Below are 24,979 nucleotides of genomic sequence, written 5' to 3' on the forward strand. Positions count from 1 at the left end.
TTAATTGCATAAATAACTAAAATGCAGTTTTTCAAGCAAAATTCTACATCTACTAATCTCAAAGCTGATGCAAGTATCAAGCTATCTTAGTTAAGGTTTCTATTGCTATGAAGAGATGCCCTGACCACGGCAACTCTTATAAGGAAAACATTTAATTGGGGCTTGCTTACAGTTTCAGAAGTTCAGCCCATTATCATCATGGTGGCATGCAGGCAGACGTGGTGCTGGCTACATCTTGATCTGAAGGAAACAAACAAATGGACTGATTATCATACTTGCTCCAACAAAGTCACGCCTACTCCAACAAAGCCACACCTCCTAATAGTACAACTCCTTACACACTTATGGGGGCCAATTACATTCAAACTACCACACAAGCCTGTTGTTTGTTTTTGTTATTTTTCTTTTTTTGCTCTTTGGGGGGGGCCACCACCCAGCTCCCAAATAAATCACACATGGAGGCTTATTCTTAATTATGAATGCCCAGCCTTAGCTTGGCTTATTTTCTAGCCAGCTTTCCTTAACTTAACCAATTACCTTTTGCCTTTGGGCTCTTCCTTTTCTATTCCTGTATACCTTTCTTTCTTTCTTACTCCATGGCTTGCTGTGTGTACAGCTGAGTGACTGGCTCCTGTTGTCCCCCCCTTCTCTGGCTCCTTCTCCATCTCCCTTTCCAGATCTCTCCGCCTGGCAGCCCCGCCTATCCTTTCTCCTGCTTCATCATTGGCCATTCAGCCCTTTATCAGACCATCAGGTGTTTTAGACAGGCACAGTAACACAGCTTCACAGAGTTAAACTAATGAAATGTAAACAAAAGTAACACACCTTAAAATAGTCTACTACACAAGCCATTTGCCTTTGTTGTTTGGGGGATTTTGTTTGTTATTGTTCTTAATCCAGGCAGTCCTGAAGTTGGCATCTTCCTCTTGCTGCCTCCTGAGAGCTCAGACTATAGGCCTGCCCACCATGTCCTGCCTGGTTTTGTTGCTTTTTAACCCAAATCTGCTAATTCAGTTAAATATTTGAAACAAAACAAAACAAACTCAAACATAGATGACAAATTAAGTACTCAGTTTCAGCTTTATATAATTCAAGTTCATGTCACAAAGAAGCAAGTGGTGAACAGATCTACAATTGCCACAGAGTTCTACACACAGTCAGTCTATAATATGGGCAGCATAACATGAATATGAAATATATAATAAAATACACAGTGTTGGAGAGATGGCTCAGTGGTTAAGAGCACTAACTGCTCTTCCAGAGGACCTAGGTTCAATTCCCAGCACCAACATGGAAGCTAACAACTGTCTGTAACTCCAAGATTTGACACCCTCATGCAGACATACACTCAGGCAAAATACCAATGCACATAAAATAAAAATAAATTAATTTTAAAAAGATATATAAAATGCACAATAAAAGAACTTTAGTAGATGAACATCACTGTAACACTGGTCTCTCTCCTTGGTCACTCAGAGCTTGAAGATGTCCAAACTGTAGATTTTTGTTTTGTTTTGTTTTGGTTTGGTTTGGTTTTTGAGACAGGGTTTCTCTGTGTAGCTTTGCGCCTTTCCTGGAACTCACTTGGTAGCCCAGGCTGGCCTCGAACTCACAGAGATCCGCCTGCCTCTGCCTCCTGAGTGCTGGGATTAAAGGCATGTGCCACCACCACCCAGCCAAATGGTATGTTTTTATGCTTTAATAATTTCCATACATCTCAGAGCAAGAAATAAATTTTGTCTTGTTCCAATGTCATCATTGATAGAATAATGATTGCCATGTGTGAAGCCTGTCTATGGGATGTTCCCAGATACCCAGCTGTGTGCAGTCTTGAGAAATGAGCAGAATCATTTTTCTCTGAAGATAAGATGACACTGGGGCATCAAAGAGATTCTTTTTCTCAGAAAACAGAAAGCAATAAATGTGTTAGGATGCTAGCCAGGAAATGAGACTTAGAAACAAAAATGCCCCTCTCTCCCATTATGTACAGTTTATCCAGGCACAAGTGCCAGTTTGCCTTAGAAACTACTGAACAGCCTGTGGGTGAGACAGGAACTTGAGTTACGGTGGGGGATGAATGAGCCCCATCTACAGCCATACATATCTGCATGCAGCATATGCAAATAAACATACTTTGAATTGTAAATAAGTTTTCAATCAGCATTTTATGTTTACCTCTTAAGCAAGGTGGCATTCCAATGAGTGAGTTTTTATTTAATAAAAATGATAAAATGTGACTCCAGCTAATCTTTATTAACTAGATCTTCTGGTCTGTGTGACAAGGACAAGCCTGAGACTCTGGAGACAAAAGGCAAACTACTTGCCTGCCCTTGCTGCAAAGTGAAACACTGCAGCTCTTGGGCACAGCAGGAAAGCACACAGGGCAGGGAGAACACAACCCCCAGGAGCCACTCATGTCTTCAGAACAAAAGAAACACAAAATCCTAAACTTTACCAGAATGCAAAAAATGTTAACTACATATGTTAATGAATCTTTTAAAGTGCTGGGCATTAAACTCAGGGTTTCACCCATGTTAGGCAAGTGTGAAGAGTTACTAATATTGCTAATATAATAATAGTGCTTTACTTTTTAAAATTATTATATATATGGCTGTATACTGTGTACATGCAGTGCCTGGGGAGGCCAGAAAAGGGTGTCAGATCCCTGGAACTGGAGTTACAGATGGTTGTGAGCCACCATGTGGGTGCTGGGAACTGAATCCAGGTTCTCTTACCGGCTGGGCCATCTTTCCAGCCCACCAGGAGCTATTTTTACAGTTGCAGGTTGTAAACAATGTAAGCCCTCACAGAAACTCCAGGACTGGGTGTGTTAAGGTCGCCCTGAAATTCTCTGCAGATGATACTGTTAGGGTCGGCGTACAAAACAGAGAGCTTCACTCCGATATCGGGTCACAGATGAAGCTTTATTTTTAGCACGAGCTCGTGGGGCACCAGCGCGAGGAGTAGCTGGTGACCCCGAGTTTAAGGCTCACAGGCCTTTTATGAGGCAGTTCTACCAGGGCAGGGGAGTGGGGTCACCCAGAGTGTAGACACCTAGACGCCAGATGTCTCCACGGTCTTTTCTCAGAGTCTGGGTGGGTAAACGAATTCCAAGCTTATCTAGCAAGGGGTTATTTGGCAAGCATTCTTCTTAAGCAATTTATCTTGCAAACACAACCCCAGGGGTTATTTGGCAAGCATCCTGTTTGCACAGCATGGTGGGCTAACTTTTCTGATATGGGGCGTGGGGGCAGAGTGCAGTATTTCCCACTGAATCTGCAATTAGCAGAGCTAGTGGGGGGGGGGGCTTGTTTCCCTTACAATGGCCTTTCAATACCAAAGCATAACGATTGGTCTGAGAAGTAGAGCAAACCACCAGAGTGGACAAGAGCAGAATCTGGAAACTGCTGTTCATTTAATACCCTTGTATTTAGGCTGTTATGAATCCCAGGGTTACTGGTATCTGACTAATAAACGGTGCCCAGAAAAATTATTTATCGAAGGTTTGCACCTGGGAGGGGGCTGAAAAGGTTGGAGAAAAAGTGAGTGAATGAATGGGTGAAAAAAAATGAATGAGTGAAGATGTACCAGGAAGTGGGGTCAGTCAGTAGGCCCTGAATTCATTTGAAAATGAGTAAAAAAGCCATGCATGGTAAAACATTTCTAGCCAAGAACTTTCTCAAGCTCCCCATGTCGATCTCCACCTTTCTTTTTAAGCAATTCTCTTTCAGTCAACTTTTAATTACCCTAACAGAGGAAATCACTGGTGTGGATAATCCCCAAATCTCCTTTTGGAATGCGTTGGATGATGGCTTTTTTGACTTCCTAATTGTGTTGATTGGGTTTATATTAAAGTCCTTGAGAAGTCCCTCAGCAGAGAGGACAACAGTTCAGACACTGAGAACTACCATGAGCAAGGCACGGGATTGGCAGGACTTGACCTAGACCTTAATCTGGCACCTCATGTTTTAAACACACTGTGCTAAAAACATTGAGGTACAGAGTAGATGTGTGGGGCTCAAAATTATATGATGGTCATCGTTGAGAACCTATTAAGTAATAGACACTTTTCTACGGACTCATCTACAAGGAGAATAAACAGACAACTAGAATGGCACAGTGTGGGTTTTTCAGGCCCTCCCTACACAGACCAATTCTCAATGAGACTTTTAGCTACACAGGTAATGTATCTTGAATGATAAATGGGTAGAGAGGATTCAGGAAGATGCACTAGAAAAACATTGTCCAAGCAAAGTACAACATGAACTACACACGTTTATTTAAGTTTTCTATAATCACTTGACAAAGGAGAAAGTAAATATGTAAAACTCTTTTTTTGGTGGTGGTGGGGGGGGGCTGGTTAGTTTTTATTTTCATCTTGATGCAGCCAAGAGTCACCTGAAAAGATGAGGGATTGCCAGGATCAGTTTGGCCTGTAGTCATGTCTATGGGCAATTGTCTTGACTGTTGATTGATGAGGACGGCACCATTCCCTGGGCATGTGTGTACGAATGCAGGCTGAGCAAGCCATGGAGAACAGGCCAAAAGGCAGCATTCTTCCATGGTTCCTGCCTCTAGCGTCCTCCCTTGAGTTCCTGCCCTGACTTTCCTCAATTATGGATTATGACGTGGAAGTGGAAGCCAAATGAACTCTTTCCTCCCCAGGCTGCTTTTGGTTTTGGTGTTTATCATAACAACAGAAAAGCAAACTGGAACACCACCGTAAACTCTCCAAATTTATTTTTCACAGTGCATTTAAAAAAAAAAAAAAACAAACCCAACTCAATATAATTACTAAAAATATTTGTCTTAGTTACTTTTCTATTACAACGACAAGACGCCATGAGCAAGGCAACTTATAAAAGAAAGTGTTTAACTGGGGGCTTGCTGACAGTTTCAGAGGGTGAGTCCCTGATCATCACGGCAGGGAGCATGGCAGCAGGAGGCAGGCAGGTATGGTAGTAGAGCAGCAGCTGAGAGCTCACATCTGATCCACAAGCAGGAGGCAGAGAGAGGGAGACTGGGCTTGGCATGGGTGTTGTGGGTTTTTCAAACCCACAAATTCAAACTATCATTTCAATATAAAAATTATATTTCATATTCTTTTATTTTAGGCTAAGGCTTCAAAATCTGGTGTGCATTTTATGCTTGAAGCAACTGAAGCTAGTTCATTTCAAGTGCTTAATAGCCTTGTGTTGCTTGAGGATACCGTATGGGAAGCACGGCTTTAGAACCTTCCTTCCTTCCTACACTGTTGTCTATGGACTGGCCGCTTGGCAGCATCTGGGAAACTTAAATATGCAGAACCTGAGGCTCCATTTCAGGCCTAGTAAATCACAACCTCCGTTTTAAGACTCGCCGCTGTGTCCTAAGCCTGAGGAGCATCAGTGTAGACAGGCAGGTTCTGAATAGTGATCTGGAGTTGAAATCCTCAATGAACATGTAGAGCCAACTATATGATCAGTGTGTGACCACAACCTAAGGGTAAAGAAGATTAAAACTGTTGCCAATTTGAATATTTGTTTTTTAGTCTTCAAAATGAAGCTAGTCTTTTCCATCTTTTAGGGTGATGTTAGGACCTCTAAGATGTGGAAGGTTTCACAAGGATTCAGGTCTATAAAGTAGACCTGGTAATCATGGCACAAAGCCTTTAAGCTTCAAGATTTTAACTCTGAGGAACACAGACGAAGCTCTGAGGAAACTGGCCAAACAGGGGGACTTGTTGTTGCACACCATTATCCTATATGTATGTCAGGAGGACTAATGTCATTAGGATTTACTCAAGAAAGAATGGGGGTGGGGACATGGGGACAATCCTATGGGGCTAGTGCACATGCTAGGAGTCACATATCAGGGCATTAAGCCTATGGTGCCCCCAAGTCAAAACAACCTCGTAATTTTAGACACCTTGTTCAGCAAGGAATTAACATGGTGGGAAAGATGAACCCAATGGTCCTGTGACCAATTAAGATCTGGTGTCTTCCCTGAGCTGGCATGCTGGGTCAAGACACCTTATTCCAGCTGCCACAACTATGTCAACCATAGCTGAGAATATTCATCAGCTGCACGTAATTCAGAGCTGAGGACTGGAAAGCCGGTAATGGTTTTTGTTGGAAGATTGGCCATCCCCACCTCTTGCTAATGTCTTTTTTATCAAGAATGTCAAATACCTCCAGAAAAGGGCTATGGTTGTATAAACACATGGGCCCAGGGGCATCCTGGGACTTTTAAAGAAAGGCATGAATCAGAGCAGCTCAGGGTGGGGAGTCATTCTTTAATCACAGAAGACCCTGGGTTTGGGTTGCTCTGTCTTATCAAGTAGTTCTTTTCCTAATTTAGAGGTATAATGTCTTGTGCCGTCTGTTCCTGCATCCACAGAACACGGAGCTTTGTTTTAATACATACATCTATCTGGGCATTTCCCGCTGTATTTTTATAATTTTATTATTCACTTTACTAAAATATGAATATTCTGTGTATCGATTTATAAGTGCACAATTCAGTAGCACTGAGCACATTCACAGTGTTGTGTCTCCGTCACTACCATCATGTCCAGAAACTTTCGTGCTTCCAAACTGAAACTACATTACTGTTGGTCATCTGTGCCCCGGCAGTTGTCACTGTACTCTGTCTCTATGAATTTGGTGTCTTTAGGTACTTCACATAACTGGATACATCTAATGCAGTATTTTTCTTTTATGCCTGACTAATATTTAAGTAATTGTTGTGATTTTATGTGTTTTACCTGCATGTATGTCTGTGCTCCGTGTGCATGCAGTACCCACGGTGCACAGAAGAGGGCGCCAGATCCCCTGGATCTGGAATTACCGATGGTTGTGTGCTGCCATGTGGGAGCAGGGAACCAAAGAGTCCTCTGGAAGAGCAGCCAGTGCTTTTAAACACTGAGCCACCTCTCTGCTCTCCCACCCCCACCCCTTTTTCATTTGGTTTTGTTTTTAAGGTGTATTTCTATGGCTCATCTTAACAAAATGCCTTCAAGTTTCCTTCATGCCACAACATGGCAGAATTTCTTCCCTTTCTAAGGCTGAACAAATAAATCCACTCTATGGTCTTGTGGCATCATTTGTCTATTCATCTGCCAGCAGAAATTAGTTATCTTCATTTTTAGCTGGTATCAATACAGTCGCTGTGGACCTCAGTGGACACCCCATCAGACCTCTGTCTCTGGTGTCAGTTCCCAGGTACATAACCCCAGAAGTAGAGCATCTGCAGCATGGAACAATTTGCATCTTACTTTTCTGAGCCCCGTCGCACTGGTGGCTTCCCATGGCAAACACTCTATTTTAGATTCCCACACACAGAGCACAGGTTCCAACGCCATCATGTATTTACTAACACCTGTGTCTTTGGTTCCCTTTTCTTTTTTAAATAGTTGTCCTGGTGGGCATGGGGTGGGATCTCACTGTGGTTTTCAGTTGCATTTCCCTCGTTACTAATGTGCAGGTGGAGTTTTCAAGTCATTAAGACCAAGGAGTATGATGACAGGACCCTGTGTTGAGTATGTTTCATTTATGGGAAATTGCCACGCACTCTTCCTGTGTTCATACGATCACCAGCACTGAGTCATCACTCTGCTTGGTCCAAGTCCTCAGCATTAAGGTGCTGTGAAGTGGACCTTAGCCATGCCAGCAGGCATGATAATGGTGTCTACTTGTCTCAATTTGCAATTCCATAACGACAGATGACATTAATCAATTTATTTGCTTAGTGGCTACTTATATTTTCCCTGAAAATGTATCTGTTCAGAGTTTGGGACCACCTCACTTAGTTTTGTTCCTACTGTTGAGTTTGAAGTGTCTGTTGTACATTCTGAATACCAGTCCATGTCAAACATGGATGTTACCCCACCTGGCCGGGGGTGGCACCATCACAGTGGACGGGATTGCCCACATCATTAATGAAGAAAGTGCACCCTGCCCCCCAGACTTGCCTACAGGCCAATCTGATGAAGGCATTTTCTCAGTTAAGATTTCCTCTTTCCAGATGTCCAGGTTTGTGTCAAATTCACAAAAGCCAACCAGCACACCAAGGTTACTTAGATTTTCTAAGTTTTCTTCTGGGAGTTGTAGATTTGTTTATGTTTTTAATTCACAGTTGTTCCTTAGTGACTTCTGTGACTCTACGCTGCTGCTTTCATAGGTGTCCAGTGGTTCTGGACACCTCTGAGGGAGGTTTTCCTTTTCCGGTCCACTTCCTTCATTCTTTCAGCAGAGGTCAGTTGACTTTGCTGTGTGTATCCATCAGGGCTTTCATTCCAGGGCTCATCTGTCAGCAACAATTCCGGCTATTTAGCAGATTTTGCTTCATAGAATGAACTGCTACATGACATTGGTAATTTCCTTCATTATTCCTTATTCAGGTAAAACTTCCCAGAAGGAAATAGAGATTGCTTTTGCTTAAACATTTCACAAGTCTCAAGTTTTTAAAAGTGACAGTGCAGAAATCCGTTGGTACCACATACTGTGATATTTATAACTAAGAAACAATGCTTTAGATCAGGAGCTGGTTTGACAGCAAGTTTTCTTTTCTAGGGTAGAAGTTGTTATCTTTGTGATTGTTACTACTGTGACAAAGTATAAGGTAGCTGGATTTGGTTCAGTTTACTCTCAGTCCAAGGACCATGCTGTAGACATCTGTAATACCTTATACAAATTATTTAATCAAGAATCATTTCCACAGCCAAGATGTGAAAATAATTATTGCCCACCAATCAGAACCATGTTTAGATGATAAAAATAAGCTCAAGGGGCCTTTTAAAAATGTGAAACCCTAAAAGAAATGTTGGAAAAAGAAAATAAAGACCCAAGTCATCAGCTAAAAAATAAAAGAAAGAAAAAGAAATGTTGGATGCTGTGTTTATCTGATAGTAAAACTTGAAGGGAGTATTTAAACACTAGTTCATCCAGCTACCATCAGACAGACAGCTGGTGGAAACCAACTACTAAAGCATTAAGATATGAAAATCACTTAATCCCAGCACTCGGGAGGCAAAGGCAGGCACATCTCTGTGAGTTCGAGGCCAGCCGGGGCTACTAAGTGAGTTCCAGGAAAGGCGCAAAGCTACACAGAGAAACCCTGTCTCGAAAAACAAAACAAAACAAACAACAACAAAATCCACTAAGAGTGCTTTTACAAAGGTCTTCCAGAAGAGCTGACCTCATGAAATTCCATCAGATTGTATTAAAGATTTTTACCATAAGCTAAGGTACATTATATGTAATTTGAGTCTTTCATGCTGTATTATTTTTATCTAGTCTGTATTACTCTTAACTGTATGGAAGGTGTCCTACTGACAGTGTGGTATCTTTGATCTGGCAAATTTCGCACCCCTCTAACCAATTTTGTGGGGGCATGGTGAGACTCTCCAGGCCCTAAGACAGCAGGGTTCTCAACTTGTAGGCTATGAGCCTTTTGGGGAGTCAAATGACCCTTTTACAAGGGTCACCTAAGACCACAGGAAAACAGATATTTACATTACAATTCACAACAGTGGCAAAATTACAGTTATGATGTAGCAACAAAGATAATTTTATGGTTGGGGGGGGCATCACCACAACATGAGGAACTGTAGGAAAGGGCCACAGCATTAGGGAGGTTGAGAACAACAACAGAATTGATGAATTATTATTGCATTGTCAAATTATTTTGTAATGTTGGTATTTTTAAAAATATAAACTATTGTATTTATAAATTTGTTTTGTTCCTGTACCATATTATTTTAGCTACTGTAGTTTTAAAAGTGTCAAACACCATCTTGTACCACATGAAATTTAATGGCTAATTAAAAAGTTTTAGAAGAATAAGGTTCTGAACCAGATGATAATGTACACCTCTCATTCCAGCACTCTATAGGCCAAGGCAGAAGACTCTGGGGCTAGGGCTAGCCTGGGCTATAACAGTGAGAACATTTCCCAAAGGAAACAAAGCAAAGCATTATGCAGTTCAATGTCTGCTATAGCATATAAAATTCATTTATCCTCCCCTCAAAAATGTTGATGTTTTTGATATTTAGACTTATACTGTATTGGAATGGTTTTTGCTGATTTGAAACAATTTATCATGATTTCCCATGGAATTTCACTAACTCTATGAAGGGAGCTGGAGGTCATTATATCTTGTAAGCAGTGCTGTTGATAGAAGCAAGTTGATGACTTATTTCTAGTTTTAATGCTAGACTGTGAGTCACAGATATTGCAAAGGTTTTCTTAAAGTTTACACTTTTGTTGCTATAGTGAATATGATTCTCTTCTCACTGGTTTTTAGCAGTTTGTTTTATATTTATATTAGTGGTGTATTTATATTTAGCAGTTTACCTTGTTTATCAAGGCATAAAATGTACAAATATACTTAAAGTATATGCTCCATCAGTTTGAGTGAATTTTATATATAGTTGACCATCATTTCTTCAAAGTTCTACTTTTTTCTCTCTCTTCTTTTAGATACCCATTAGGTTTATATTTGCAGTCATTTGTCCAATGGGTCTCTGAGATGGGTAATTTTTCATTCTATTCTGACTGCTGTCCATCAGTAACAAACTATGCATTTTGAATTTTTTTCCCATTTTTGTTATGTGTACTGTGCATGTGTGTATACCATCTACCTGTGTGTGGGCACGTTTATATAGGTGTATCTTTATGTAGAACCCAAGTTTGATGTAGATAATCTTCCACCTTGTTCAGTGAGGCAGGATCTCTCAATCAAAGCCAGAGTTCATTGATGTGGCTGGGCTCCCTACCCAGCTTGCTTTGGGATTGCAGGTGGGTCACCACACGCATCCAGCATTTATATGGGTCCTGGAGAGCCAAGCTTCAGTCCTTATGACTTAACTCCAAGCAACCTCTTGAGCCCCTACAGTGTTCAATATGGTAAATTGTTACCTACAAGTGGGCGGGTCCAGGTAATGATAGCTCAGTGAATAGCAGAGAAGTGTAAGATGAAATAAATGCTTCCTCCCCATACTACTTTTTGCCTGTGGTGTTTATCACAGCAACAGACAGCAGCCTTGTATCTGTCACTGCTGAATCTGGCAGACAGACATATTTTAATATTAAATATGTGAGATGTTTCATGCATATAAAGTTTGGAAATCTTAAAATGTGATAATCCCCAAACAGAAAAACATACCATCTGCTTCAATGTTTTCATTTTAATGGCACATGCCTGGAAATCCTAGCATTTGGGATATTGAAACAGGAGGACCACAAGTTCAAGGCTGGCCTCCCCACCTCCCCCCCCCTGAAATGCTGTAATTTACTCATATATCCAATTAGATCAGCTAACGCTGGAATACTGGCAGCATATAGTCTCCTACTGATCATGAGTAAGAAAGATCATTCTGAAAGCACAATAATAAATTTAACTCACCACAGGGGAACATGAGCCATTCAAATGAACTCAGCAGTATTAATTTAAATTCATTTCCAAAAATCAGCTTGAAATGACAACTTGAATGAGATTTTAAAATGTATCACACGGAAAGACTAGAAAGCCTGAGAGCCTTTAAACACATTATTAGGAGGCATGAATGCTACAGAGTCCGCTAGAAGCAACAAAATGGTGGAACTGTCAGCATTAAAAAAAAAAAAAGAAAGAAAAAGAAAGAAAAGAAAGAAAGAAACAAAAGAAAAGAAAATCTGGTCCACAGTTTCATTGCAATATTGTGAGTCAACTTTTCCATTTTCCTTGAAAAAAATACTTCCTTCTACCATGCTTATTACACATTCATTTATGTATTAGAAAATTTAGGGAATATGAACTGAAAAATGTTTTTGGAAACATGATCCCCCTGCCTCTGCCTCCTGAGATCTTAGATTACAGGTGTGCTCCACTACACCTAGCCTAGGAATTCCAGTTTGAAGAAAGTCCTAATTAGTGTGTCAAATACCATCAAACAATATTGAAAGTAAATTTCAATATCATTTCATATAATGCCTACTGAAGAAATCAATGTTGATATCCATAATAAATATAATTTAGCCAACAATGAAATAAAGCTCTCAAAACACAGCAAAGTTATAGTATTAGTGAACCTGACCACTTTCACTACGAGGTGGGTTTAAAACGAAGAGATGAAAGTCTGTTTTCTTTTCACTAGTGTAAGTGGTTGTTAAGTTACTTGACCACAAGGTAAGCCCTATGCTCTCCCCTGCTACCTCCCTCTGCCCCTTTAAATGGAGGCTCATTCAGGTTAGAGGGAGGGAGGGAGGAAGGGACCCCTGAACTCCACATTTTTCATGTTAATGGGTAAAAACAATCAGATCAGAATAGCCAATTTTAATTTTTTAATGTCTGGATGTTTTGCCTGCATGTATGTCTGTGTACCGTGTGCATGCTTGGTGCCACTGGCATTGGACTCCCTGAAATTGGAGTTACAGACAGTTGTGAGCTGCCATGTGGGTGCTGGGAACATTAAGAGCCAGAGCTCTTAACCACTGAGCCATTTCTTCAGCCCCTTCTAATGGAAGTCCTACTGAGTCATAACAAAGACACTAATTCAGTTGTCTTCACAGTTAGATACACTAATTTGTAAATAAAGGGAACACAACCTTTATAGCAGTCAACTTACACTCAGTAAACAGCCTAAACTTTTATTATTATTATTATTACTATAATAAACAAATCACTTTTAGGAATAACTTCAGCTATGAACACGACAAACCTACTTAGGAATATCTGTATTTCTGTGGCGGTAAAGGGAAAAATTACAGAGAGCAGGGCATTTTATTGATAAGTTAGGGTCAAATGCATTGTCGAACTCAGAATGCGAAGGCTTCAGCAAGCTTGCACCCCACAAACAAAAGCACTGATGTACATTTTAAATTATATAGTAGGGGTACGGGGCCATGACTCAGTGAAACAAGGAATTACCAGTTACAAGAGGAGAGGGGTTTTTAAAAATTACATTCCAGAGTGTAAAAATCATTGAAATGATTTTGTCCTTTCCCAGTTACTGATTTTCAAGAAACTGTGAAGAAATGGCATCATCATAACTGAAGCATTTAGTATGCCTGGTGTTACAGCACCCTCTACCACAGAGTAATATTTATGTGAACTAGTTTTTCTAATGTGTGAACATTTGTGCAAACTTTATGGTTTTAGTACTCCGTTTACTTCCGTGGCACCAGGCAGAAAGGTTACTAATTGGTCAGGTTTCAGTGCCAATGTGGCAGTACTAACACGAGCGCTCTCAACAAAGCCATCCTGAACTCTATTCCATAAGCCTTAATTACCCAGCTCTTTTCCCACATCGCCTCTCCCAGTTACAAACTATAGTGAACAGGCTTCTTAAAAGCCTTCTGAATTCGACTGCTTGTTTAAGTAGGAAAACAACCGCTGTTTAAAAAGTGCCCGGTGACAAGTGAGCACGAATATATAAGTTCTTAGGGGCATTTCACTAATTTGCATTGTGCGTCTTGATAGACAATACTGAAAACAATAGCTAACAATGTTTCAAGTCTAGAAAAACCTGGATTTCCAAACACGAATTCTCAAAGAGAAATTTTATGTTGATTTTCTAACTCTGGGGTAAACTTGCTTTCCGTTATCTAAAGGAAATACGCCATGCGATCAGTGTGCGTATTCCACGTTTCTGAGCTGAACCTGGAGACACTGACTTGTTTTAAAACATCTATTAATTTTCCTAATTTTCAATCCCCAGTACTGCTCGTTTTCGCAGCACCCACTTAACAGATATGGAAGGAAGCAAAAGCTTTTCACAGCACAGTCTAACCGAGGCTACGAAGTAGAGCCATCTCTCCACGAAACGAAAAATGGAGGCTCTCAGGCCATTCAGAGGGAACTGAAGCACAATGTCCAGAGACTGCGGCCCAGAAACGTGGAACCAGAAAGCAGAACAAAAGGGAACCGGAACTGTGTTACTAAGGGCTTCATTTCGCGGGAAAAAAACCGACTTCCTGCCGCTTGAGGTCCATTCCACATCAGGACTCCAACTGTTTCCGTTCAGAGTAACCGCAAAACCCTTCCCGGGCGGGAACTCGGCGGGGGCGGAGTCTTAGGTCCCGCCCTTCTAGCGGAATGCGTAAAGCCTACCCGGGCCGCGGCGTCTCTGGAAGGTTCCGAAGTGAGGAAGCGCGCCCCTCCGCGGGCGGAGGAACACTCGGCGCCAGGTGGCGCTGCCGCACCGAGAGCCAGAGCTTGGGCCTCAAGGGAGATGGGAAGAGGCACCACCGGAAGTGCGCGCTTGAGCCAGCCTCCCGTTCCGGATATCAAGCCTTCTGGCGTGTTCCCGCGCGGGGGCGGGGCTGCAACCGGAACCGGCCTGGGAACGCGGGGCCTCGGGGCGGAAGAGCAAGGCGGCGCCTTGAAGTCTCTGACTTCCGACGCGCGCGCCGGGTCTTGGCGGGAGCGCGAGGGGCGGGGCCTCGGCGCGCGCCTGCGCACTAGAAGGGCGTTGGTGCGGAAGGCCTGCGCCTCTTTTCTCCATCTTGGATCGCCGCTGGCGCTGCCAGGCGGAAGTGGACCTGGTGTCGTAGTAGGTTTTTTGCGGGTTTGCTTTGCCGCTTCCCACCCACGGGGGTTGGTGTCTGGCTGTAAGTTCCGCTTCTGGACATCCCTGGAAGTTAGCGGTGACGAGGTGGCCCGTGCCAGCCTGGGCCCCATCGTCCCGGTGTCTTGGGGGAAGCATACGTTCCCGCCTTTGAAAGCACTTGGTCTGAGTTTTACTTTGTGTTTTCGTCAGGATACGGGTATTGTGCATCCTGCGGTGTGGCGTTGCACCGAGGGGAAGTCCCGCCCCTTCCCACGTTGGCAGTCTCTGGTCACAACCCGTTTTTAAGTGGACGGGCAGCGCCTCCCCAGCGTGCGTGGGCTTTGTTTTGGTTTTAGACGTGTCAAGGGACTAGTGACGTGTCCTGTAGAAAGTAAAAGCCGTGTGACTCAGTGTCCACCTCTTTAACTTCAGGCTAGGAGACAGCCTCCCAAAGAGCTGTTTACCCAGAAATCTGTTTTCAGCCTTTGGTAAACACGTTTAGGAATTTCAGAGGTCCATGCTGTCTCGCCTAAAAACAGTATTCTTTAATTTCTTAATACAACTTAATTTTGCTCATATTTCCATCCCCCACCTCCTTACCTACCCATCTCCATCCCCGCCCCTCTCTGCAAGAAGGATTTAAACAAAGTCAAAACAAATGCAAAAAGTAGTAAAGCATCGTTGCGTGGACTCAAACCATTTTGTGTTGGCCAACTACTTCTGGGCATGGATCCTGCCCTGCAATGTGGGACAAATACAGTGACTACTGGAGAAAACTGATTTCCCCTTTCCCATCAGCTATCAACTGTAAACACCTCTTGGTTAGGGGGTGGGATTTAGTATTCTCTAACCCCTTCTCTGTAGTGGGATTCTTTTTTTCTGTTTGAACCTGTTGTGAATGGAAACTCCTGAAAAGAAACTGTGTGTTAGAGACTGATTGATTACAACTTAAGTACTATGGCGAAATTGGAATGTTGCAGGTCCAGAGACTAATCACCTTATCCTGGGCTAGTTTTAGCCCCCACACATGCCCCAATAGCCATTCCTTACTCACTTCTGTGTCAGAACTAAAATCCCATAACTAATAGATTAAAAAAAACCTTTTGAAATCTGCTAGAGACACTGGCTTCCACCAGCCTAAAAGCTGAGCAAGTCATCAGATAGCATGGGAGGTTTACCCCATCTTGCTGTAATCACCTCTAAAATATTCCCGCCGATGTATTTTAGATCTGCCTTGATTGATGACTTTTTTTGTTCTGCGGAACTTTGAAACTACTTCCACGTGGGAACATGAAATTTGGGGTAAACTCAATCTGTGTTCCTGGGCCAGTGTCCCTCAAAATGGCTCCAAAATCAACTCACTGCCTTTAAGACAAGCACAGTGGTTTTGGCTTTGACACTGTAGGTCATGTGGGTGCTGTCACAGCTTCTGTGTTCATGTACGTATCAGCTTTGGTGTGTCTGGAGGATGCTATTATTAAAAAGAATACTCTTTAAAGCTGAGTGAGTGGGGTAGAAACTTGAAGGTAGTAAAACAAACACAGGTGTGGAGTCAGGAATGGAGAAAATAGGGTGAGCTGCTGTAGGCACATCAGAGCCAGGTGACTCATTTTGTGTGTCCTCCTCCTCCTCCTCTTTTTTCCTGTGAGTCAGAATCCCACTTAATTCTGCAAAGACATGCTACTCAGGCACCCATGGAGTATCTGCTTAGCTTGTCTCACTATGGCCATTTGAGTAGTGCGTGTCATGTTACATGTTTATGTAAGGGCAGGTAGAAAGTAGGCAGCATTGTAGGTTATTGTTACCTTTATACCAGTCACAGGCATAGTTGGAGACAGTATCTTAGAATTAACTTACTGCAGAAGAGGTCAGAAATAGGAAAAGGCTGAGACAGTGTGCCCAAGGAGAAGAAAGGAAAGCAAAGATAAAGATTGTAGGAAGAATGAAGTGGAGCGTGGAGCTAAGCCTGAGATCTGGAGGAAGACTCGTCGTGACTGCATGGCAGTGGTCTCCTAGGAGCCATGTGATTTCTGCACTTGACATTTTAATTCAGTAGACCTTGACCATGCTCTCGTTAAATGCTAAATACGACATGAAAATACTAGAATGAAAAGCATTAGAGGAGTGTCTTGCCTAAATTAACTTGTCCATTTTATTCAAAACTATCCCAAGCTTTTCTGCAACTTAGTTATCCATAGTATCCACGCATCGGGCTTGGTGTTTGTCATCTTGGTGACACTCATCTCACGCTGAATTAGGTTTTGTAACCTAAAATGAAATTTTCTATCATAAAACAAAATGAAATTTGATTGTCTAACCCAAAGCAAAACTTAATAGAAAGAAGCTCCAAGAGAGTATCTTCATGGACAATTACATTATTGACAAACTGGAGCCCTGTAACATGCAGTTACCCTTAGAAGACAAAAATAGCAAAAGGGATGAGGAGATCTGTGCTGTTAGCAATTTGTCATGCTGTTACAGGTACTGATGGATTGGCAGCCATCAAATATCAGGAGAAAAGAAACTTTTGTTTTTAATTTTTATTATTTGTGTACAGGTGTTTTGCCTGCATATTTGTATGCTCACCACATGTGTGACTGATGCCCATGGAGGCCAGAAGAGGGCACCAGATCCCCTGGAACTAGAGTTATAGATGCTCATGCGCTTTTGTGTGAGTGCTGGGAATCAAACCTGGGTCCTCTGCAAGAGCAACGAGTGCTCTTTTTTTTTTTTTTTTAGCTGAGGATCAAACCTAGAGCCTTACCACTGAGCTAAATCAACAAGTGCTCTTTTTTTTTTTTTTTTGAGCTGAGGATCAAACCCAGAGTCTTGCGCTTGCTAGGCAAGCGCTCTACCACTGAGCTAAATCAACAAGTGCTCTTAACCACTGAGTCTTCTCTCTTGTAACTTTAAAGAGGGAATGCAGACTATTTTTCAGTTGATTATTCATTGAAGGGACTACCTGCCAGGTTCTCATTTTTTTTTTTTTTTTTTAATACCTAATTGCCCCGGCCCAAATAAGAGCTAAAGCTTCTTAGGCACCAGATCTTGGGCTTAGCTTTGACATCCCAACCCTAGTGTTTATTCCTCACTCACCACGGAGGTGTGTCAATCATGTAGGAAATGTGGCCTGAGTAACTTGACACCATTCTCCAGATCCATAGGACATTCCTGACAAGAAGGCATGTTTCAGAATCGAAACCCAACTTTCCTTACTTGGTAGTTAGTAGTTCATTCTCACCTTCATAATTCATAGAATAAATAAATACAGCTTAGAAAAACAAGATAGTTTTTTATACTTACTGACCAGAAGTGGTCCATATGCACTGTCTCACTGGCATTCCTGAACCTTGCCTTGGGACTATGTAACGTCATGCATATGAAGTGATCACAATAATGAATCCTCATATTTGATGACACTGAACTTGAGCGAATCGTGTGTATTGGATCTGCTAACACCCACACCTTAAGGATGAAGTGTCAGTCTAGAGTCATCAATGATCTTATTGCGGGTCTCCTGAGGCCCTAGCAGGGCTTTGCAGTCTCCTTCAATATGTTCCTTATAGGATTGCTCAGCCCTGTGTTCCAGCCATTTAAGTGTAGACTTTTCTGGTACTTATCTCGCCTTTCCTAGGGTGCTTACATGGGAGGATGAAAACAAACGTGCCTTTTTCTTCTCTGAATGGGGTTATTGTAGAGAAAGATGAGGAAGCCATAAATAAGAGCGCAAAGTCCCCTTTGTCCCCAAAGCACAAGCAGTCCTCTTGAGGGCTGTACACTCACACCAGCTCTTCTGATAAGAGAGAGAATATGACTTCTTATGTTCAAAGTAAAAACCGGCCTTGGTACATCTGGGGACTCTTTCCCCCTCCTGGAGCCTTTGTGGCATCTCTTTAAGTTATGTGAAAGCTTTATAGTTGAACTATTTTAGAAAGAATAAATAAAACATTTTTTCTGAATTGTCTCTCCCTTGAAGTTTGTTTTCTGGCAGAAAGACACTTTTACTTAAGTGTACTAGTACTGAATTATTAAAAAATAACTTCTTCCAAGACTTTAAAAATAAATCAGCATTAAATTCAAATGAAGATGGGCTGAAGTTTCCACTTGCTGCTTCTTTTTGCCTTTGTTTTTGTTTTTAGTAAATCATAGTCAAGTTTACATAACACACTCATTTGGCTTGTCCTTTCTCAACTTGGAAAATTTTGTTTAGAAAAGGGAATATTTGTGTCAAGAGCTATACATTTAAGTTTTCTCTGCTTTATATATTGGTTTACTGATTTGTTTATGGTAAATAGTTTGTAAGGTGGAAGGCCAGAGTGTGTAGATAACAAACCAGACAGTAAGCCCTGTGGCAGTGTTGAAGTGCATGGCTGCTCTGATGGCTCCCAGACACTGAGTGACAAAATCCAGAAGGTGCATGTGTCCAGAGACCCTTTGGGCTTTCTAGAACCACTTTAATTTTATTACTGGTTTTTATTTTTTAAAAGTTAAAATATAATTATATAATTTCCTCCTCCTTCTCTTGAGTAACCCTCCCCATTGCTCTCTCTCAAAATCATGGTCTCTTTCTTTAGTTATTATTGTTAACTATATAACTACATTTTTAACAATGGTCCAGACATTTATTCTAGATATAAAGCAAGTATATAATAGCAAATGAAATGGTTTGTCTAGTTAAATGACACTGATGTTCTTAAGAGAACTCATTAATTGCGAAGAGTGGTATCAAACACCTTTAATCCCAGCACTTGGGAGGCAGAGGCAGGCGGATCTCTGTAAGTTTGAGGACAGCCTGGTCTACGGTGAGTTCCAGGACATCACAGAGAAACCTTGTCTCAAAAAAATGGGGGGAGGGGGAAGGGAGAAGGGAGGGTGGGCTCATTAAAAATGTGCTTTAGCCTCCTGTAACCTGGCAGCTAAGAGAAGCATGGCAGCCCATGTTAAGGCCTGGGGTGTGCCTAGTGCTCACACACTCATGTCTGTTGTCTTTACTGTTGTGATCAGCCTGTCAGCAGACATCATTAAGTCACACCGTCTATGTGTCTTTCTATCATTACAGTAAAAATAATGTTTGGGAAAGGCACGCACAAAATGGGGCAAAGGTAAGGGGGAGTTAACAGTCCAGATGTTCAAATATTGGCGCCTATTGTACGTGCTTGATTCCTCCATCTATCACCCGTCTTTCCTTCTGCCAAGCTTTGGTCAAGCATGTGGAAAACAAAAATACATTTTTTTTTCCTTTGAAGATCATGTCTAGGAAGAAAGGGTTAGGTGGGTATTATCACAAAGTTGTCTGTCTGTCTGTCTGTCTGTCTGTCTGTTGGGACAGGGTTTCTCTGTGTAGTCTAGGCTGTACTGGAAGTTGCTTTGTAGGCTAGGCTAGCCTTGAACTCATAGAGATCCACCTGTCTGTGCCTCCCGACTGCTAGGATTAAAAGTGTGCACCACCACCACCCAGCTGTCACAAGGTTTTAAAACCAAAGAGTGTGCAAGCTTAGTATGAGGACACAGAAAAAAGAGCAAAGAAATCTGTCCCTGGGAAAGGGAGGAGTTCATGGAGGGGGACCTTTACACCAGTTATGAGGGAAGGACAGGCATATTTCAGGGGAAGACATGAAGGCACAAAGGAAAGAAGAGCATGTTCGAAACCCAGTATGGATTTTTATGTGACACCCCAGTGGTGCCTGGTACCTGGCTACAAAGATGTATAAAAGGCAAATGGTGCGTGGATGAGAAACTACATGCTCAGGAGTGAGACTCCTCCCTATAGGCAATAGAAACCATGTGGATTATATTCTTATTGCAATGAGAATTAGAAATTATAGGGAGATTATGATTTCCAGTTGCATATGAAAATTAAGGTCTATATTTTTAAATGTCCCAGAATATTTAAAATAAAAGCCTATCTATATTTATTTAATATTTCATTAGAGTTGGGTAGTCATTAATGCACCACCTAATTTTTAGTACATTGTTTTATAAGTTTAAATCTCTTAGAAAACCATCCCAATCTCTTTTTTATGAAAGTTATGGATTGGTAAGACAGTTTCATTGTTGACTTCTTGTAATTTATTAACTGATTTCCTGGTGTGGCTCAGTTGTAGATCTTGGGGCTCTCATTATGGAAACCTTGGAGAATGGCAGTCAAGAGAGCATTTAATAACCTTTATTTGAGGGTAAGAAACAACACAGATGAAATAACATCATTGACATAATATTTGACCTACAAAAAGCAAGTAACAAAGACCCTGAAAAAAATCAAAGTACAAATTTAAAAGTCCAAGGTTATTTCCAGTGGACTGGGAGGGAAGGTCTTCCACTGTTTATAGTACAGCTTCCAAGTATTGGGGGATCCTTAGTAGGAACAGGTACTACACATTAGTGAGAGTGGACTTGAGATTATGGAAAAGACTTTTCTTGGGCTTGCAAATTTAGGATTCTCATTAAGTATGCTAATTTATTTTTTAATCATTTTGCTTGAAGAGCTAACCATAAATACAGTTTTATAATTTATTTCCCACTTGTACAACACATGATCCTGAAATCACAGATCCTAAGCTTAAGAGCACAGTGTGGAGGTGAAGAAGCCGTGTTTTGTTACTTCAGTTTTAATTGGCCAAGAGATAGAAAATTTTCAGTTCATCAGAGGGAGTAAGTTCAAGAAAATAGTGTATTGTGTAACTCAGTGGCCATAGAGAATGCTTAGTGCAGTGGGAACTTCTCAGAGTGCATGCTCCATGATGCCTGCATGCTAACAGGGCTCAATGTTTTCTTAATTGAGATTAGAACCTTGTGAGGGTGTGGAATGGACAGGGAAATATGGAAGGAGATGGGAGAGGAGAATGAATATGATAAATATATGAAATTCTCAAAGAGTTAAGGAATATATTGTCTAAAACAAAGAAAGTTACTTGGAGAATATATTTTAACATTCAGATGATACATATATTACCTTGATCCATCTTGATTACAATAAATGCATATTTTAGAACACTGCTACACTTCATCAATATATATTTGTATCTGTCAACTAAATATTAAGCTAGCTTTTCAAATCCATAAAATCACTTTAGGTTTTCCTCTTTTCTTTTTCTGTACAGGGGCTGCAGCTAAGGGCCTCTGCATGCCCAGCATGCCCCCTGTAACTGAATTCTAGTCTCTCCAGGGCCTGTGCATGCCCAGCAAGGCCCCATCACTGAACTCTAGTCTCCCCAGGGCCTATACATGCCCAGCAAGGCCCCCTGTTACTGAACTCTAGTCTCTCCAGGGCCTGTGCATGCTCAGCAAGGCCCCATCACTGAACTCTCTCTAATCTTTTTCTGAATGTTTTGTTTTGAGATAGGGTTTCAAAAAGTGGCTCAGGTTTTGAATTCCCAGGCAGGCCTTGAACTCACTGTCTACCAGCCTCAGCCTTCTACAGAACTGGTGCTGTAGGCCTATCCTACCAGGTCTAGCTTGGTTTTGTGGAAACAAGTTTGTAAAATGTACCTATGTAATACTGTATTTTACCTTGACACAGTAAAATCTGTTTTTATTTAACAAATCCAGCTTTACCAGGGCTAATCTCATTAAACATTAGTATTTGAAACATTCTTAGTGTTTAAGGCTTTTCTTACATTTTAAAAACTTTTAAAATAATTCTATAACATATGAGTGTTTGCCTGTATATATGTCTGTGCACCATGTTCATGCAGTGCTCAGGGAGGCCAGAAGAGGGCACCGGATCCCCTAGAACTGGAGTTACAGACTGTTGCTTGCTGCCATGGGCATGCCGGGAACTGAACTGAGGTCGCCTGTAAGGGTACTGAGCAATCCTAACTGCTCAGCTGTTACTCCAGGCCTCATTTTCCCATTTTATGTTAATTTTCAGAATAATTGTGGGGTTTAAATGTATTTTTATTGGCACACAGTAGTTTATTTACTTAAATTACTGTGTAGCAATGGTTAGTGATATGTAAAACTTTCAAAATTAATTTTTACAGAGTTCTATAAACCTGGAGAATGATATTTTAAAAGATTAAAGGAAGGACTTTGTAGAAACAGCTCTGGAAATATCTAGAATCTTGATGGTGTACCAAACCAAATGTCAACTGTAGCTCTGCCCACCCTGAGGTAGGTAACTTTATTGTAGAACCTGCTGCTGAGAGCACATCCCTTACACCTCCACAGTGCCATTCTCCAAAATCACCTCCACAGTCACCTTTTCGCTGCTTTAATTCTTGGTTTTTACATTTACCATCAAGGTGGACTGCTTTTATAAATTACAATGCAAAAAAATTGCTTTTAAAAAACCATTTGTGATTGCTGATTACCTACAAAATTGTAGATGTGAATTTTTCTAAAAGGGTAACAAGGTTGTGATAGGTACAGCTTTGTCAGGTGATTGTATGTACAGCAATTAATTTCTCCATTACTAGTGGAAATGGTGCTTCAGTCACAGGTTGTTGCTGCTGCATTTTGTTATGTAAAATGTGAGGAAAATTTGGCCATCCTTCCTTGTGTGTGTGTGTTCATATATGTGTCAGGTGCATAACGGGTGTGCATATATTTGGAGGCTAGAGATTGACCGTGTCTTCCTCAACTGTGTCCCACCCTATTTTTGAGACAGGGAGACTCCATTAACCTGGAGCCCACCACTCAGCTAGACCTGGGTCCTCCCTGTCCTCGGACCCTCAGCACTGCCAGTATGCACTGGCGGATCCTTATGCTTACGTGGCAGGGACCTGAGTTTGGTCACCGAACCATCTCCACAGCCCTATGGCCAGTCTTTCTTATAGATATTTTTCCTCTTCTAATCATAGTTATACTTTTTAAATTACTAATTAATTTTTTCATTGAAAAAAAAATTGAGCTAGAAAGTAGATTACGGTAGGTCCTGACCAGTGTTGGAGGCAGAAAGAAGTTAGGTAACAATCTGTAAGGTTTTAACACAGTTGTTTATGAGTCTCAAGTTCTGACACACTGAATGCAGAATCATTGACAAATAATAATTTTATGAGTTAATGTGAAGGTCAGACATCAGACATTCTCTGACAGGGAACAAGAGAAACCTTGAAAATTACCTTCAGGAATAACTTACAAAAATACGGATTATATTCAAATTAAGGGAAATCAGTCCTTCCATATCGATCAGCTAGCTGCCTAGCAGTTTGTCAAGAGGTTTCTTGGCCTTCACAGGGAAATGTAGCAACAACCCAACTATAGATGAGCACAGAAGAGAGAGAAGGCCCCAACACCTCACCTTCTGATTCCGAGACCTCGTGCACTCCACCGACACTGCCAAAATCATGCGCCACAGAACCAGGCGCAGAGTGAGGGTGGGATGCCTTCGGGTGCTCCAAAGGAAACTGCTCGGCTCGCACTGCAATAACAACAGTGTCCTTAGCTCCTGGGACTGAATGTTTCCGGCTCGGCGCTCAGCACCTACTCCCCATTTAATCCCTACAACAGCGCTGTGAGGAGTCATTACCTCATGTTCTAGAAAATCCTGGACTTCACGGCAGCATGGTCAAGTCAGTGGGGCAGGTACTGCTGTGATCCTCACTTAGCAGATGGGGAATCAAGACTCAGGAAGTCAGTCCCAGAGGCCGGGTTGTGTGCGTTCCCTCCCACACCACCACATCTACAGAAAAGGGCTGGGGTGGGGGTTGTATCTTGAAAAAGAGAATCTATGCTCTGGGGTAAAAGAAGCCAACTTTACAAGACCATGCCAGGAAAATTTGGCAAACTTAGGGAATAATTAAGGAAAAATAAATGGTTGTGGAGTCAGGTGGAGGCAAGGGTAAGTAGGCAGGGCACAGAGGATCTTCGGGTGATTCTTCAGTTGTGGAGCGTATCACATGTTTCTCCAAATCCGTCAAATGGACGCTGATGTAAACCATGGGCTTTGGTGACCTTGGTGTGTTGATGGAGGTTCATCGTAGGAACAAATGTGTCACTTCGTTGGAGAATAGTGATAGAAGGGATGCTCTGCATGCCACTGGGAGAATATGGGACATGATTGTACCTTCCCCTCGGGTTAGTGTGGACTTCTAGAAGGGTACTGAAATGTTCGATTTATTTTTTAAGTACTTTTAAATTAAAAGGAGAGGCAACTAAGAGTGCATTTTAAATGTGTTCACGGTGACCCATGCTTTGTTTCTTTTTGGTAAGAAGAATGGGTGATTGGTAACATCAAATTTTGCATTCAGTTTTCTTCTTGGAGTTTTCCCAGCTCTCAAAGGAAGTACTTACTGCACATTCATTCTTTTTATTTCACAAAAAGGCACATTGGAGGAGAAAGCCATCATCAAGTGATGCTGTAGCCCTCCCTCATTGTCTCTACAGGAATGTGGTCCATTCAGGAGGCATGCAGCACCTCTCTCTGCCAAGCTCCTAAGGCTTTAAACACCTCCCATTGTTCTTACAGTACACTCTCCATTCTCTGAGGCAGGTGACTGATTGTTTCTCAATTAGCTAATCCAGGGTAGG

The 24,979-nt window shown here is 41.7% G+C and overlaps 1 protein-coding gene across 2 annotated transcripts; it reads right to left on the minus strand.

Annotated features, from left to right (window-relative positions):
* Positions 1-212: 212 nt before the first annotated feature.
* LOC118572696 (MICAL-like protein 1) lies at positions 213-14,652 on the minus strand. 2 transcript variants are annotated; one of them, XM_036172480.1, is made up of 2 exons: positions 14,071-14,652; positions 213-240 (listed from the first exon to the last, which is right to left on the minus strand). In XM_036172480.1, the coding sequence occupies exons 1-2, from the start codon at positions 14,638-14,640 to the stop codon at positions 229-231; spliced, it is 582 nt and encodes a 193-aa protein (XP_036028373.1). In that variant the 5' UTR covers positions 14,641-14,652; the 3' UTR covers positions 213-228. The 2 variants fall into 2 exon arrangements, 1 of the variants encoding a protein (XP_036028373.1); XR_004943505.1 differs by having other exon boundaries at positions 220-240; positions 13,751-14,652.
* Positions 14,653-24,979: the final 10,327 nt, after the last annotated feature.

The sequence above is a fragment of the Onychomys torridus genome, chromosome 22 (genome assembly GCF_903995425.1).
Source record: "Onychomys torridus chromosome 22, mOncTor1.1, whole genome shotgun sequence".
Classification (NCBI taxonomy): Eukaryota; Metazoa; Chordata; class Mammalia; order Rodentia; family Cricetidae; genus Onychomys; species Onychomys torridus.

Coding starts and splice junctions, on each gene's coding strand:
- LOC118572696 (XM_036172480.1), bottom strand. CDS start 14,640: ATGGGGCCCAGGCTGGCACGGGCCACCTCGTCACCGCTAACTTCCAGG.